At 37.9% G+C, this 18572-nt stretch overlaps 1 protein-coding gene across 24 annotated transcripts in view; it reads right to left on the reverse strand.

Moving 5' to 3' along the window:
* Positions 1–18572, reverse strand: part of tmod (tropomodulin) — a 193397-nt gene that overhangs the window by 132531 nt on the left and 42294 nt on the right. Inside the window, exon 1 of one of the 24 annotated variants that reach the window (XM_067130325.1) lies at positions 11384–11402. The exons of the other annotated variants lie outside the window; for them this stretch is intronic. Within the exon in view, the coding sequence (XP_066986426.1) occupies positions 11384–11386 (3 nt within the window). The 5' untranslated portion in view covers positions 11387–11402. Of the gene's footprint in view, positions 1–11383; positions 11403–18572 lie in introns of those variants that run through there. 24 annotated transcript variants of the gene reach the window in all.

Here is an 18572-nt window from a genome sequence, read left to right on the forward strand (position 1 = left end):
TACACGAAGGGAGGTGAATTTTACGAGTTCTGACGAAGGAAGAAAGTTCGATCCAATGTAAACCGTGTTAGATGCGAGGCTAAATTTACAGTGCTGTTCCCAGGAAGAGTTCTATTTCCTCGGATGAAAAGGTCGTTTGTATACAGAAAAGGAGGAGGAGGAGGAGGAGGATGTAAAGTGGGGAGGAAAAATGAAGAGGAGGCGGAGGAGGATGACAAATGGGGAGGAAAATGGGGGAGGAAAAACGGGAAGGAAAAATCAAGAGGAGGAAAAAATGGGGATTGATTTACAGATTTTAGGCATACATGCCAAGCACTGGGGCAACTAAGGCCAATCAGCGCTGAAGCGGAAATTGACAGTGAAAAAGTTTGAAAGGTGTAAAACAGGAGGAATACCTCGCAGTTGCACTATGAATAAATTGTTAGGATAGGGTGGAAAGTAAGATGGAAGAAAGAGAATATGAACGGAGGTACCGTAAAAGGAATGAAACAGGTTGCAGCTAGGGGCCTAAGGGAAGCTGCAAAGAACCTTAAGTAATGCCTACATTGCACCGCATGAGGTGCACTGACGGCACTATCCCTCTAAGGGGGGGCGGGAAATGGGGAGGAGAAATGAGGACGATGACGACAGAGCAAACTGAAAATGAGAACGTTGCCATTAAAAACATATAAAAGCGTTTCTCAAATCTGGCAACGCCATGGCAACCCCTTTAAAAGCATGCCGCGCTAACAGAGAAATTCACACAAACCTAACAGGAACAATGACAGACACCCATCGCTATCTGTTAATGCCATAATGCTAAGTTATGGCATCCTAAATTAAGGCAAGAAGCCTGCCTGCTCTCTTGGCTTCACTCGACCCTGCAACATAGTCTGCCTTTTGTTTCGAAGCTGCAACATAGTCTGCCCTTTGTTTCGAAGCTGCAACATAGTCTGTCTTTGGTTTCGAAGCTGCAACACAGTCTGCCTTTTGCTTCGAAGCTGAAATACATTCTGCCTTTGGTTTCGAAGCTGCAACAGTCTGCCTTTTGTTTCGAAGCTGAAACACAGTCTGCCTTTCGTTTTGAAGCTGAACCATGGTCTGCCTTTTGTTTCGAAGCTGCAACACAGTCTGCCTTTGGTTTCGAAGCTGCAACACAGTCTGCCTTTTGTTTCGAAGCTGAAACATAGTCTGCCTTTTGTTTCGAAGAGAATGTGAAAGTAATAATGAGCCGCGCTGACTGCTCAAGTGAGCAACCAAAAGTCTTGGCAATGATGTCTCTGAAGAGGAAAATGATGAGGAAAAAATACAGCTTGTTTTAAATGTCCAAGAATGCATAGTAATATGCAATGTGTAACACGATAATCAGCATAAGCAGAATCACCATTATCATTTCAGTTACCGTTGTCTGTTTTCTGATTATTATTATTATTATTATTATTATTATTATTATTATTATTATTATTATTATTATTATTATTATTATTATTGAATAACAAAAAGCCAACTGTCCCTCCTTGCTAACACTTGGACATCAGCCCAAAATGACTTGAACAATCACAAGAATTTATGAGAATAATATACAAGTACACTATGTTTCTAAGCACGTAAACATCTACAACCAAAGTGAAGATCTGTTAAAAAAAAAAAATAAGTAAAAATTTATAAAGTCACAAGGAGGAAAAAAAAAAAAAAACTTTCAGCCCATGGGACTACAGAAATAAGACAGTCACCTTGAAATTATAGGCAAAATTACTCATTAACCAAGGTAACAAGTAATAGCCCAACCTCGATATATCAAACGATTTGTCAACGAAGGCCTATAACAACCAGGCCTAACTCTTTAGTACGGTCGAACTACTCAGTTCCAGAGGTGCTTTATTCCTCACACCGTTGGACTGTGGAACAGTCTCCCTACAGAGGATGTCGTGCAGTTGGAACTTCAGAAGTTCAAGCTAAAATGCAATGCATTACTAGCTAATGATATTATTCTTGTATTTTAATATATTTTTATCTATTTATCTATTTGCTATTATTCTTGTATTTTAATATATTTTTTCTCTCTATTTATTAATTTTTTTTTAAGAAATAGGAGCTCCACTTTCTGTATTTCCCTTTACTTCCTCTTACTTCTTCCTAATGAACACTTTAATATTCTTTGGAAGCTTGAATTTCAAGTCAATGGCCCCTGTAGGCTTGTTCCATATGAATGGGTTTCATCTACTGAATAATAATAATAATAATAATAATAATAATAATAATAATAATAATAATAATAATAATAATAATTCTCCAACACATAAAGGCGGTCCAACCCAAGAAGTCACCTTAACACCATGAACCTGGCCTAAATACCTGCCCAGGTGAAACATGACAAGAGAGAGAGAGAGAGAGAGAATACCTGCCCAGGAGAAACATGAGAGAGAGAGAGAGAGAGAGAGAGAGAGAGAGAGAGAGAGAGAGAGATCAAATCAAGCTTACAGCCTATTGACACCAATTCCGTCTCACGCCCACGACTATTCAATGACCTTTGTGCCGTATGACATTACCTTGACATAAAGAGGTTCAAAAATGGAAAGTGACGTCACCCACTGCATTTCCAAACCCTGCAAGCCCCCGCCTCCCAAGAAAATACAAAAGGATAAAAGATTCTCACACACATACATAATACACACACAAACGCGCGCACACGCACATACACACACATAAATAACGATGGACAAAAGAATAAAAAGAAATGTATTGGTGCAAGTATCTATTGAGAAAAGTAAAACAAAGTTAATGCCATATTGCATGATATATATATATATATATATATATATATATATATATATATATATATATATATATATATATATATATATATATATATATATATATATATATATATATATATATGTATATATGTATATATGTATATATGTATATATATATATATATATATATATATATATATATATATATATATATATATATATATATATATATATATATATAATATTATCCAATATGGCATTAACTTTGTTTATTATATATATATATTTATATATATATATAACTCATCAATATGGCATACTTTGTTTTTACTAACAAATACTTGCTTTTCTTTTTATTCCTTGTCCATCGTTATAACTTTTTTACCAGCGCATTACCATACTTCAATAACTTTTTCCTTGTCTCCATAAAACATTTTACTTTTTAAATCTTGCTTAGCAAAATATTGACGACTTTGGCTTGAGCCATACTGAAGCTGGTGCATCATGAATAGAAAGAATTTGTGAAAACAGCCATATGTATCACACGCGACCTCGGTAAACCCCCTGAACTGCAACATTCCTTTACAAAACAAACAACTTTTGCAGCGATAAAAACAGTGAGAAAAAAATTAACATGAATACCGCCATAGGAAAAGTTCAGATCGCCAGATAAATCTCCCACAATAAGTTAACTTGAGGATTTTTTTTCTTTTAGTCAGAAATATTACATAAATGAACGGGGTAGGATACAATGTGCAAAGAGCCATCCAGTAAACAATATAACATAATTAAAGCAACATTATAAATGTAAATATATATATATATATATATATATATATATATATATATATATATATATATATATATATATATATATATATATATATTATGTGTGTGTGTATAAACATACATATGTATATATACAATATATATATATATACATAAATAATTATATATATACATACATATTTGCAGACAGATAGATAGATAGACAGACATGTATAAATTAACAGCTATTCGCGTCTGTGTCGCTAATAAAAAGGACTACCAGATTCACAGAATGGGACCCTGACCCGAAGATCTCAGAGAGAGAGAGAGAGAGAGAGAGAGAGAGAGAGAGAGAGAGAGAGAGAGAGAGAGAGAGAGAGAGAGAGAGAGAGAGAGAGCCTGGGCTGAGACGGCTGCCAAATAACCCATAGGTCTGTATCGAAAACATTAGCCTTGAAAGTCAGGAGCCAAAATGCCACCCAACCTGCCTGCCATCCACATGGCATCCATTACAGGTTAAAGTACCCAATGAAACCAAGGTTAATCACTTGCTGAATAAATATATATAATTGGTGTGGTGAAATACATAAAGGGTAAATAGAATACGACCTGCTGACAATTTCATTACTGATCAGTCAAGCAAGAAGTTACGTGTGATATTGCACCTCTTATTCTTTTGCTGGAAAATGCTGTAATTATAATAATATGGATAATTATAATTACATATAATTTCACTAATTTCTTCTTAAATTCCAGACCTCTTGGGTCGAAAATATCCTCTATAACGTTGCAGATTAAAACCGAAAGAAATATTAAATCGGAAATGAAAAAATGGTCTTTCCTTAAAACAAACTGTATGAGAGAGAGAGAGAGAGAGAGAGAGAGAGAGAGAGAGAGGTTAGTTGGTAGTTACCCAAGACCGTGGCATTAATGAAAGCATTTACGCAAATATAGGGCACGTATACAATGAATGTACTCTGCTAGAAACTGCAGCCACGCGTACACGTTCGTCCCAGAAATATATATCATCGTGACCTCCTTTTCAATCAAGAAGTGAAAAGAAATTTGTTTTAGCCTCTTTTCTCATCGGGTGATACTTTATTTCACTGAAAAAATAAACATGTGGTAATTACGTACAGTAGCAAGCAACTGTGAATCATTTCGAAAGCCATCATAAATTATCAGAGAAATATAAACAACCAGCAAAAGATACTCCTAAATATAACGACTATAATTTCCAAATATCTGCCTTAAAAATATTATTCAAATGATAAACGAACACATAAGATAACTTGATACAGAAATACTTTTTCCAAATACTTGTATACCTACAAAAGATACGTACACACACACACACACACACACACACACACATACACACACACTACTACATCAAAACAACATTCAACAAAATAATGATAACAGTACCTACAGAAAATACGAATGAAAGATTGTTGCAACAACAATAAAATCTGATTATTATTATTATATTATACTATCAGCATTGTTGTTAATAATGACGAGGTTACCCTTACAGCCACCTACTCTGAATATCCGCAACCCTTGCTTATAAGGATAAAGGGCGGCACGAGACCCCATGCAAACCTTAGACACAACCCTTCCGTCCCCCCCCCACAACCCCCCGAATCCCACCCCATCCCTACATCCCCTACCACAACGACCATCTCTCACGAGAGAATCTGGGAGGGTTTATTTTTAGTGCCTCTCTCTTTCTCTCTCTCTCTATCTCTCCCTTTCTCTCCTTTCCACTGCATCTCCAAATATTCGAACGAGAGATGTGTTCCAGTCAGTCTTAAAGGACATCTAACACTCACAAGCGTGCATTTGCATGCATAAAATACATCGATGTTTTAATCTGCATGAAATGCATTTACGCTCAAATGTTTAATAAAAACATTTTCAGGAAGCAAGGATTGACGCTCCATTCTTACATAGATTCGAATCTCTCTTCTTGATTTTCATACTTCTTGTAAAAACAAATTGAAAGATATTGTTATAAATATTTTTTTTTTTAGTTAAACAGAGAATTTATTCCACAAAACCAAGGCGTATCTGTTTAAAGCATCGGTTTCAAACTTCGTCAAGATCGATTCGCGTACGCGCCCAGAAGTCTGCACAATGGCGAGAGAGCTTTGGGGGAATCTGTCGAGTGATCTGACAACCGTCGCCAGGAGACATACAACTGTGAAGTTCTTGAGTGTCCGCACGCGCCTCTCTCTCTCTCTCTGCGCCTTACCAGAGTCATTAGTATTCAGCAGCTTACGGGAGATGCCTATTACTTAAAGCGTTCTCAGACACTAACAAAAAAAACCTAATCCGAGATCCTTTCTCTTTCCCTACTTTTCAATCCATCTGTTCCCAAGGCCTATGGTATTTCCAACTATTCTTCGTGTTTTTGTGTAGCAAAGGACATAGTTGTTCTCCTTTTTTCCACTTCAAATGTATATGTGTATAAATCTTCAGAATACATACAAGCTTTACAATAAATTCAAAAAATCTGCTTGGGACTAAACACACTCGGGTCATAGCAGTACTCTGCCCCAGTAAATACGACCAGGCACTGATAATAGGACATAATAAAACAACAGATATAAGATGTATGAGCGTAAGTTCACCAACAGCTTCCTGATATTCATATATTCAGTCTCCTTTTCAGAGTGAGTAATACACACTAATGAGAAAACAAGATTGTAACGTATGCTCAATTTCTTCACATTTGTAGTTTTATCGCAATCATTACCAGTTAGGGACTGGACTTTTTAAATGAAACTATAACTGGTCGTTTCACAAATCAGTTCAAAATACGTAAATTATATAGGAAAAATTAAACAGATAGACACACAATTTCAACTGTACAAAGACAGCTGCCCACAGATCCTTTTCTGACAAATAAATCAATCAGCTGGTTGTTTGGAATCAAACGAACTAAATAAATACACATAATAATAATATATATATATATATATATATATATATATATATATATATATATATATATACATAAATTCTATTTATATATATATATATATATATATATATATATATAAATTCTATTATATACCCTGTAGTATCAAATTCCGTACATATATGCATACAGTAAGCATCACCTGACACTGTCTCTATAAGCCATGCAAAGCAAGGGTTTATTTCGCAAACCACTAGAATGCACACAACGCCATCTGCTATGCTGCTCTATATTTAAGAAAATGTTCCTCTCTCTCTCTCTCTCTCTCTCTCTCTCTCTCTCTCTCTCTCTCTCTCTCTCTCTCAAAGAATAAGACGGGCTTGAAAAAAAAAATTATCTAGGCTCGCTCGTACTTTAGACCTTTGGCATTCGTTTCTCAACCCAACTAGATCTCGTTTCAGGGAATGAAATTTCGGGTTTCGGTGATCGAACCCTCGCCCTACCCGACTCCCACCCACACCTGTGGGTGGCTGGGTGGATGGGTGGCTGGTCTGGCGGGATAGGGAGAGGATGGGGTAGGGCAGAGTTGGAGAAGACGAGACATACCCACCAAACCCGTGCACGCCATGCCAACAACCTTACAAGGTCACGCCCATGTCAACTTGGCCAAGTTATCCCTTTCGGTCAAAAGCCTGAGACACTCTCTCTCTCTCTCTCTCTCTCTCTCTCTCTCTCTCTCTCTCTCTCGTGGGACGCCACCAGTCAAACTAAAAGACTCTCTCTCTCAGGATGCCCCAATGTCAACTAAAAGACTATCACTCTCTCATAGGATCCCTCTAAAAGACTCTCTCTCTCTCTCTCTCAACTAGAAGACTCTCTCTCTCTCGCTCTCTCTCATAGTCATGGGACGCCACCAGTGTCAACTAAAAGACACACTCTCTCTCTCTCTCTCTCTCTCTCTCTCTCTCTCTCTCTCTCTCTCTCTCTCATCTCTCGCCCACAATGTCAACCAAAAAGACCCATCTGCACATATCACAATCTCCCATTTTCTCTCTCTCTCTCTTTCGACATCAGAATATCAAAAAAACGCAAAGTAGATCATTTATTCAAAGATAACATAATATAAGACATTCTGTCTCTCTCTCTCTTTTCATTGACAGCCCCCAACGTCAACCAAAAGACCCACCTCTGCACATATCACAATATCCCATTTTCCTTCTTCTCCTTTTCGACATCAGAATATCAAAAAACGCAAAGTAGATCATTTATTCAAAGATAACATAATATAAGAGCACATCTGTCAGACCGACCGAATTTTCATTGACAGCGAACATGCCAAATCTAACCATGAAATGAAGACTTTTTCTTTTGCAGCGTAAGAGGTGTTGCGTAATATAACAATAATAATTTCACAAATACACACGTTTGTATCGTGCATGCGTTCGTCGTTTATATAATGATTATATATATATACACATATATACTGTATGTATACACACACACACACACATATATATATATACATATATATATTATGAAGCTTAATCTCGAAGCTCTACAAACACACAGGCATCTTCCAAATATTTTTGCAAAAAAATCCCTCACATCCATAAAGAATTTCATCATATTGCTAATGAATACTGAAAATCAAGCTTACTTTTTACACTTACCATCAGTGCCAAAAGTAAGCGCATTCTCGCAATGCTTCTTTAACAGAGAATCTCTTGCAAGAGAAGATTACGGGATTACTGTCTCGTATGTTTAAGTGGGAAAGATGGCTGACAAGCGAATCCAAAAATATAGTAGAGTAACAAATGATCACCAGTAAGTAAAGTGCAGTGACAATGCACCTTTTTTTAAATGCAGGGGACGGTACAGTTCTTGCTGGGGCTGAAGTAGTATAGGAAATAAAAGTCTGAATTTATTGCCAATTTCATAAATTGAAAAAATGTGAACCTCTAAGAGTGTCACGATCTTTCATCGGCCATCCCACTAGACTCTGTTCCTTTTTCAGATAAGACACATCCTCTCTCTCTCTCTCTCTCTCTCTCTCTCTCTCTCTCTCTCTCTCTCTCTCTTCTCTCCAGCAAATCATCGATTTGCTGTTGACAGGGATACTCATAAGACATATACTTGCACTTCTTATTAATGAGACAGCAACTTGCTTCTTTAATAATGAGACAGCAAAATTATCTTTTATATATATATATATATAGATTAATAATATATTATATATATTTATCAATATTATCCTATATTTATATATACATATACAAATAATGTACATATATATATATATATATATATATATATAATCATATATATAAAATCACATATGTATATAATATACAATATACATATACAATATACAGATACATAAAAATATAATATAAAGCTATGACTCTTGAGAGATCAGCTGGTTCCTGGCAAATGGCAATAAAGTGCAGTCACGTTTTTCTGCAAGAGCATGAAACATTTAAACCACGTACTAAAACATAATTCCGGAATTTCGTTGAGAATTTTGTACTTCGAGAGCATTTAGAGCATTGTAACCGTCATTCAGCATTGAAAAATCAACTCCAAACAAGCAGGAGGAAGAGTTTATCTTCACGGGCCTATTTATATCAAGAATGATGTATTCTTTAGACACTGATTTATACAAGCCCAATGTCATTAGACAAGGAAAGCGCCAGACATAAGCATTACTAAATGGGAAAAAAAAACAGCATATAAACCTGTTACAAATAAAATGGGGGAATATCTTAAACTCTTTAAGATTATAATTATCAAATGGAATAGAAAGTAACTAAAGACGATAAGCAATTTCAAACAAATACAGTGGTCTTGTCATGACAATCACACGATGGTGCAACATACCCATAACACAATCCCTTAGCAATTTCGAGGCCATTAACTGAACATAACATTGGCACCATGCCTTTTCATACCGACCCAGTCTATGGCAGTGCCAATGAGCAATTTCATATCATTACAAGCAAGGAACCTAAATTACCTACTGCCATCAGTCTCTACGAAGACATGGCAACCATGCATCAAACAAAACACACACACACACACACATACACGCACATACATCCAGGGGCTGCAATGACAGAGGGAGGTGCCACCGTATCGATTCTTACGGCAGCCTGAAGCTCCGACACTGGTTTGGACAAGAGCCATCATCTGCTAGAGTTTTGCAAGATGCATGTCCCTGTCACGATTCCACTATATCTCTCCAGGCTTCCTTTCAACCGCTACCATCCTCATTTTTTTTACCCCGATGTCCATCCGTGATTTATATCCAGATTCCTTCTCGAAAATGCCAGAGGCTGAAGCCAAGAAGGGAAGTGACAGTATGTGGGTGTAATCGGTCAAAATAGGTTAGGCGTGTCAATGACCTCCTACAGTGACGGAACTCATTCTTCGTTCCATTCTACAAACTGGTCAATAAATTGTAATGGTAAAAAATCATCATCATCATCATCATCATTCAGAACATGAACCCTATTCGTATGGAACAAGCCCACAGGGGCCTTAGACTTGAAATTCAGGATTCCAAAAAGTATTAAATTTCAAATCAATTATCAATCAGAATAACCTCTATCAGGATTCAAATGACACGATGTTGTATTTGGCCTACTGAAGAATATTCATCTAAATAAATAAGATAAACATTTTCCATTCCATACACAAAAATCATCTTGCGCTTGAATAAAAATTCAAGCTATATTAAAAAACCATCTCCAAGATGGCAATAGGTTAGTTTAGATTACGCCGGTTTATGCCAGCAGGAACTCTTGCCTAAAGGGAGTCCATAAGTGCAACAAAATGCTCAAAGGTATAAGAGGCCTAGTGTGGACCTCTGGGCGGCGTTCCACCAACCAAAACTATCTCCGGGATGAGCTGATACCCACAGAGCATAGCTAACGTTCAAGAAATCTACCATTGTTATACGCCAGCCAATAATCTGATAATGGAAGGAAATTACAACGGAAGGAAACAAACATTAAATATACTTAATGACTGGATAGAGGAAAAATAATATATAACGCAAGAGAACAAAACGAAACGTCGAGGAAGTACAAGACCTAAAAAGGAGAAAAAGGGGTTATGACAAAATATGTATAAAAGGACAAATGCGCGAATGAAGAAATTACATTACTGGGGAAAACACAAGGAAATAAGTAAAGAAAAACTAATGAGAAATGGGGAAGTAAGTTACAGGGAAAAAAATGGGGGGGGCCAATGGTAAGAAACCTGAAGAGCATCTGGAGATTTGGGGAAGAAACAAATGACCACAAATCTCCTTTGCCGGGACTGACAGATTAAAAAAAAAAAATCTTTTAGTGACCAGAATACCTCTTCCATGGGATCAACGGCCTCATATCGACTGAGTTACTGTGGGGAAAGGTCACACTACCTCGACAGAGGCTTGCTGCAAGTCAAACTGTCATCAATAACCCAGCGATAGCGATCAAAGTTACAGCAGAGCCCTTGACTTATCACTCAGCAAGACCTCTTGGCTTTAGTCTACCCGGGAGTGCCATTCGAGTGCCACTTGTAATAGGGTAAGGAGTAAGGCTAGTAGGCTAACTCATCCCATATCTTTTAGGAATATTGTCACTGGTAATACGACCATCCCATATCTTTTAGGAATATTGTCACTGGTAATACGACCATCCCATATCTTTTAGGAATATTGTCACTGGTAATACGACCATCCCATATCTTTTAGGAATACTGTCACTGGTAATACGACCATCCCATATCTTTTAGGAATATTGTCACTGGTAATACGACCATCCCATATCTTTTAGGGATATTGTCACTGGTAATACGACCATCCCATATCTTTTAGGAATACGACCAAGTGATAAACTTATATATATACACACAAACACAAATCAATCGCCACCAAAATGCTACGTAACAAAATCCAAACAGTTCTTACCATTGCGGATTCCGTTGTGAGTCAAGCTTGACTAAATACGAAACTGGACCTCAAAAAAAAACTCCGGTCAGGATGCCATTGCTTTCAGAGCACGTTCTCCTTTCTCCACATCCTCCTAATTTTCTGGGGGGCGCGTGAGGGCCCGCAGAGAGCCCCGTGGATCTCGGCAAAATCTTAGCTCTAGCCAGAGTCGAAGCAACAACTAGTCCGCTCTATCCGTCGCCCTCGACACTTGCAAGTTCCGACTAACCTAAACCCGGCTTCCTCGAGACTCGACAGCATGCCAGTATACACACAGCATCCAAATAAAGGCAACCAGCGACCTTCCCTTTGATCTGCAGAGCGTTCGTGAATATTGCAGGCGTGCAGATCTAAAGTAATGGGATCAGGGAGTGGGGAAAGGGGTGGTAGGGAGGGGAAAAATGGGAGGGGGGAGGAGGAGGCGGAGGTGGAAGGAGGACTAGGTGGAGAATGGGTAGGATAACTTGCGTTCTCCTCTTCCAAAACTAAACACACCTTGAAATCGCCCCTTCACTCGTGAAATCAAAGTTGCACACGACGAGCAAAACCCAAGTGACGAGGGTCTCCAGGTGGGGTGGAAATGGGGAGTTTCCCTTGGAGGGGGGGTTGTTGTTGTTGAAAGGGTGGGGAAAATAAAAAAAGGTCACAAACCAAGATAAGGCCAAACTTAATGGTGCAGCTCAACGTAGTTTCCGTCTAAAATCAATTCTTTGTTCGTCTTCTCCGTGATGACAACCATTATGCAACTCATCAGATGGCTATAAAGTGGAAGAACGGCTTCAAAGCAAGACGCACACCTTCTCCTTTAACCAGAGCCTAAAACGTAACAAAAACAGCTTAATCTTCTTCTTCTTTGTCTTCTTTTCAAGTCTTCTAGCCTTTATGTGTAAATCAAGCAAAAACAGACAGGGTAAAATAAATTAACCAATACCACATTTTGAAGATTGGATGACACTAATGATGCGCCAGCCCTACAACATTTTCGTCAAAGCCATCAGGTGAAGGAGAAAACGAAGGCTGAGAAGGACGAAGGACGTAAAAAAACTACCTCCCCCTTCATCATACCTGTCCTTGACATTGGCAAGCAGCAGGCAGGCAGGTACGCGCGAGCACAATCCAAGCAACATCAAACATCAGCAAGACGAATTCTTCAACGCCCAGGAAACGAAAACATATTTTTCTCGTCGCAGCCAAAATCGCCTTGTTCATCATCTCCAAAGGCAACACCCAGTTCTTCATTTTACCTAAGCAGCTGGAGGCCAGACATTGGATGGGACCAGCTGGATCAAATCTGTCAAAACAGACTTCCTCGCTGCTGCCCTTGCAAAGCCAACCTTTCGGGAAAGGGAGATCGTCGTTCGAGCCAGGATTAATAGAGTATTCTATTAATCCTGGTTCGAGCCAGCGAAGAAAATGTGTTGGGACAAGGTCGGAGGGAACACAGAAGTAAAAAAAAAATCTTATCCCCTGTACCAAACATTCCATCTTTATCATACTCAAATGCAATGACGAAGTCAGGTATAAACAGTTAATGTCGAGCTACAATGCGACCGAGGACAGACCAAACAATAGGCTCCTAACTATTCTGTTCAAATATCATTAAAGTTATGCAATCATAACATATTAACGATTTTTCTGCGACACCAAAGGTCGCGGGGCTGAAAGCACTGTAAAACTGTTAAGTAATGAGAGAGAGAGAGAGAGAGAGAGAGAGAGAGAGAGAGAGAGAGAGAGAAGAGAGAGAACAAAATTTAGGCCAAAAGCGACGCGTTGGGACCTAAGAGGTCATTCAGCGCTGAAACGGACACTGATAGTAAAAGGTTTGAAAGGTGTAACAGGAGGAAAACCTCGCAGTTGCATTATGAATCAATTGTTAGGAGAGGGTGGAAAGTAAGATGGAAGAAAAAGAATATGAAAGGAGGTGCAGCAAAAGAAACGAAAGGGTTGCAGCTAGGGGCCGAAGGCACGCCGCAAGGAACCTTAAGTAATGCCTACTGTGCACCGCATGAGGCGCACTGACGGCACTACCCCCCACGAGAGAGAGAGAGAGAGAGAGAGAGAGAGAGAGAGAGAGAGAGAGGAGAGGGGGGCATCATAACGCCTCCTTTCTGACGTCACACCTTTAATGGGATATCCATCACAGGTGGAAACTATAATCCCCCCGACGAAGACACCTGACGTGGGCGGGAGTATCAAAGGTGGAAACTGTAATGCCCCCACCCACCTGACGTGGGTGGGGGTGGATTTGGCAAGCCCACGAGAAAGAGAATTCCTGAACTTCGCGACGGGACACGTGCTAGGATGGCAAAATCCCTCCTCATTCAACATATTGTGTTGACATGAGGCAAGCTCTCGTGACCTTGAAACTTCTTGGGCAATGAGGTAGGCATCTTGGGGATTTAAATGAAGATGAAATAAAAAAAAAAAGAATTCCAGTGAAAATTTATATATATATATATATATATATATATATATATATATATATATATATATATATATATATATAATATATATATATATATATATATACATATATATATATATATATATATATATATACACACATTACGCGTATATTTGAACTTATATACAATACTGTATGAATGCATACACAGATACCTGTGTTCGTATACGTGATGACAGAATAGTGACACGAAAATATTTGTGTCAAATTATACGTGCATAAGAAACAAAAGTGACACCAGGTAAAATTCAAAAAATGAAGGTATCAAATGTATGTCCATGATTATGTATCTTTGTAATGGAAAAGGCTAAATCTCAAGAGTTGTAAACAGCTTTGTCTTAATCTGGGGGATGACTAGATCCGTGAACCCGGCTTTCTTTGTACTACATAATACTGTATTAACAGCTCTGCTACAATATATATATATATATATATATATATATATATATATATATATATATATATATATATATATATATATATATATATATATATATATATATATATATATATATGAATTTATCACATCACCGTGACATTTTCATATTCATAGACATTATGCTACAAATGTTGTTAATAACCAATTCGCTATACACCGGAAATAATAACCGAAGGGTAATCATAACTGATAAACCACTAATCAATATAAATCAATATAAATTCCCCTTCAGTATTATATCCGAGGCAGTGCGAACTGGATATTTAACGACATTTTTAGCTTAATGGCTGTGATGATTTACTGAATGGACTTAGAACATTGCAATTAACTAAGCGTGTTGCATAGTTCACAATGACAGCAAGTGATGGCATTGCAAAAACAATGGCTATACAACCAATTATTTATAACTAAACTTACAAACCTACAGTAAATACAGCGTCAAAATGAGAGGAATACAACACTCTTACAAAAATGTCACAACGTATAACAACAACCTACCGTACTCAAGTGCTAAGAAGTAAACGAGACAACACTGCACTCTACTGATAAGATTGGATCAATATATTTATGACTCAGGAAATGCTAACAAGTGATAACACGATGACTAACATAAAAACACAGTTCAGAGCAATTCTGAATTGGATTGTTTCACTATGGCAACTACTTATTTTAAATCAATAAAAAATCAATAAAATTAAGTTTAAGTATTATTGCTGGTGATCAAATCAACGATTTTCAAAATTTCTCATAATGCGCAACAATAGGAATACTATTTTTTTTATTATACTCTATTCCGGATTTTTTTTTTTTTTTGCAATACGAACAACGTTATTCTCCTTTTTAAATATACAAAAATTGCTATCCAAGTTAAATATCTGCACGAGAACTAAGAAAATCTTTAAAATTTCAAGCTTAGGTTTAACAGTGAACCTGTCACCCACGTACAATATCAGCTACTTCGAGATGTCTGATTGCCAAGGCAGGAGCATATTTGAACTGCGCTTATCAACGGACCGTTAAAACCGCTGATATTAAAGCCTGGAGAGTTACCGTTACGGTGCCTCCACTTCACTGCCGTTAGCAGCAAATCTACAACACAGATCAATGTCAGCTGTGAATTTAACTACCTCAATTCAGGCAACGGAATTACCAAATCTCAAGTAAATATTAACGATGTTCAATCATCGTATTGGCTAAATGAAAAGAAAAGGCTTGTAAAAACAAAGCTCCTTCAAATATGACAGATTTGTATTAACATTTAGTACCACAAGTGACTAAATTCAAGTAATAAAATACGAGCTACAACGATATTGTAATCATATTGGCCAATAAAAAAAAAAACGCTTGCTATGACAAAGTTTTTTTGTAAATTATGATCGATTCATATAACTCAACAGTTAGTGCCACTAGGCAAAACAGCAACATCCAACATCATTTAACGATTATTTACAGGAATAGAATAGACCAGAATATACAGTATAATTTAGGCCAAAGGCCAGGCGCTGGGACCTACGGTCATTCAGCGCTGAAACGGAAAGGTGTGACAGCAGGAAAAGCTCGCAGGTGCACTAAGAATCAGCTGTTAGGAGAGGGTGGAAAGTAAGGTGGAAGAAAGAGAATATGAACGGAGGTACAGTAAAAGGAAATAAAGGGTTGCACCTAGGGGCCGAGGGGACGCTGCAAAGAACCTTAAATAATAGCAACAGTACACCGCATGAGGTGCAATGTAGGCACTACCCCGCTACGGGGATTATTAACAGGAGGTTCAAGACAAAAAGGACACTACTACAGTTAGCAACTTAGCGGTCCCTAGGCACAACCCGGTGCTCCCACTTTTCAACCTTTTACCTTTACTTCCAATTCAGCTTCCAATCTTCAGTTTTGCTGTCCAACCTCTCTAACTATTACTTAATTAGTGCAACTTTGGGGTTATCTCCCAATTCCACCTTTAGACCATTAGACTTCATTTCCTGTATTTGCTGTTCAACTACTCCAACTCCCTCCTTTCATTTCGTCTTAAGCGCTGAGTGGCCGAAAGCAACGCCCCCCTAATCCCCTAGTGGTTGGCTCCACAGCCTAAATTCCACAAGTCAAACCAAATAAAAAAAAAAAGTAAAAAATGCACCGAGTTTTCTGCACAACGTATAATGCTGTATGAAACTCTCAGCCGTGGCCCTTGAAACTTTCAGCCACGGCCCGGTGGTGGCTTGTGTTGTTGGCACCTATAGCGGTGTCATACGCACGATCATAGCTAACTTTAACCTTGAATAAAATAAAAAACTACCGAGGCTAGAGGGCTGCAATTTGGTATGTTTGATGACTGGAAGGTGGATGATCAACGTACCAATTTGCAGCCCTCTAGCCTCAGTAGTTTTTAAGATCTGAGGACGGACATTAAAAATGCGGACGGACAGACAAGGCCACCTCAACAGTTATCTTTTACAGAAAACTAAATCATCTCAATAGTTATCTTTTACAGAAAACTAAATCATCTCAATAGTTATCTTTTACAGAAAACTAAATCATCTCAATAGTTACCTTTTACAGAAAACTATATCATCTCAATAGTTATCTTTTACAGAAAACTAAATCATCTCAATAGTTATCTTTTGCAGAAAACTAAATCACCTCAATAGTTATCGTTTACAGAAAACTAAATCATCTCAATAGTTATCTTTTACAGAAAACTAAAAGGAGACGGAACTCGACAACATTCAAAAGTCGAATCGCTTAATCTAGACGGAGACGTCCGATTGCCTATCAGTTCTAAACTAACATATAATACTAAGCTTCCCGGTTTCTTATCTCCTTTTATCTAACGATTACCTTAATTCCGTGCAAAATGACAGATTTAGATTACGGGGCTTATCTCGGTAATCATGCCACCATCGAACTTGATGGCCTCAAAGGCCAGGAAACGTGGTGTTGCTCCCACGAAAAGATTATCTGCCATTTTCGTATCCTTGGCGTGTAATAAATTCCTATTACATTCCCCTCTCGCGTGATAAAATCTTATTTCATTCTTCTTGCGCGTGATAAAATATTTCGCTTCCCCATTAACGTCGTGATATCTTATTCCACTTCGTTCTAGTGGCATGAGATCTTATTTTGTTCCATTCCTGTTAATGAAACTTTATTTCACCACCTTTTAGTCTCAAACAAATGTTTCATTCCATTTTTGTGCGATAAAATATTTCAACCCCCTTTATTGTAATAAAATCTTACTTCCTCCCCCTTCAGGATAAAAAACAGTTCATTTCATTCCCTCTGAATGTGGGCTAATAAAATCTTATTCTATTCTGTTCCGGTGTAACAAAATCTTATTTCATTCTACTTTAATGTAATATATTATTTCACCAAAACTATTTCATTCTACTTTAATGTAATATATTATTTCACCAAAACAATGGGGAGGGGAAAGTGAATAATCACGAAAACAAAATATATCAGCTATTCAGTTAGTGTTTGATTGGCACTGCGCCAGCATGGGCTCTTTCCAAGAATTAAATATCCGCAGCCGATATCATTAAGGCAATCGTGATTGGCGGAAGCTCGTGCTGCCCGCCAGGGGTCTCTATTCAAATACATAAGCCAATCAGAGGCAAGACAGATACTTCGATGATATAAGCAAGGGGGACTTACCGTCAGTTCTAAGGAAACACAGATCAGAGATTTCCACATAGAAAATACCATAATCGACAACATATACGAGTATAATTTAGGTTGAAAAAGACTAAGAATATTATTGAAATATAAAATTTAGTACAGAGGCCTAAGCTGGGACCTAAGAGTTCATTCAACGTGGAAAGAGGAATTGAGAGTAAAGGAGGTTTTAATGGTTTAACAGGAAGAAACCTCGCAGTTGCACTATGAAACAACTGTTAGGAGAGGATGGGAAGTAAGATGGGAGAAAGATAACATGAACTGACGTACAGTAAAAAGGGTGAAAGGGGTTATGGCTAAGGACCGAAGGGACGTTGCAAAGAACCTCAAGCACTACCTGCAGTGCACTGTGCGAGGTGCACTAATGGCGCTACCCTCCTACGGAGGAAGGAGGATAGGATTTAAACTGTTTACAAAATCTACATCCTACTGCAATTTCCATAATCTGATACAATCCCGTAGGAGAGTAGTGCCGTCAGTGCACCTCACAGGGTGTACTGTAGGCATTACTAATGGCTCTTTGCAGCGTCCTTTCGGCCCCCAGCTGCAACCCCTTTCATTCCTTTTACTGTACCTCCATTCATAGTGTCTTTTTTCCATCT

Source organism: Macrobrachium rosenbergii, chromosome 28 (genome assembly GCF_040412425.1).
Source record: "Macrobrachium rosenbergii isolate ZJJX-2024 chromosome 28, ASM4041242v1, whole genome shotgun sequence".
Lineage (NCBI taxonomy): Eukaryota > Metazoa > Arthropoda > Malacostraca > Decapoda > Palaemonidae > Macrobrachium > Macrobrachium rosenbergii.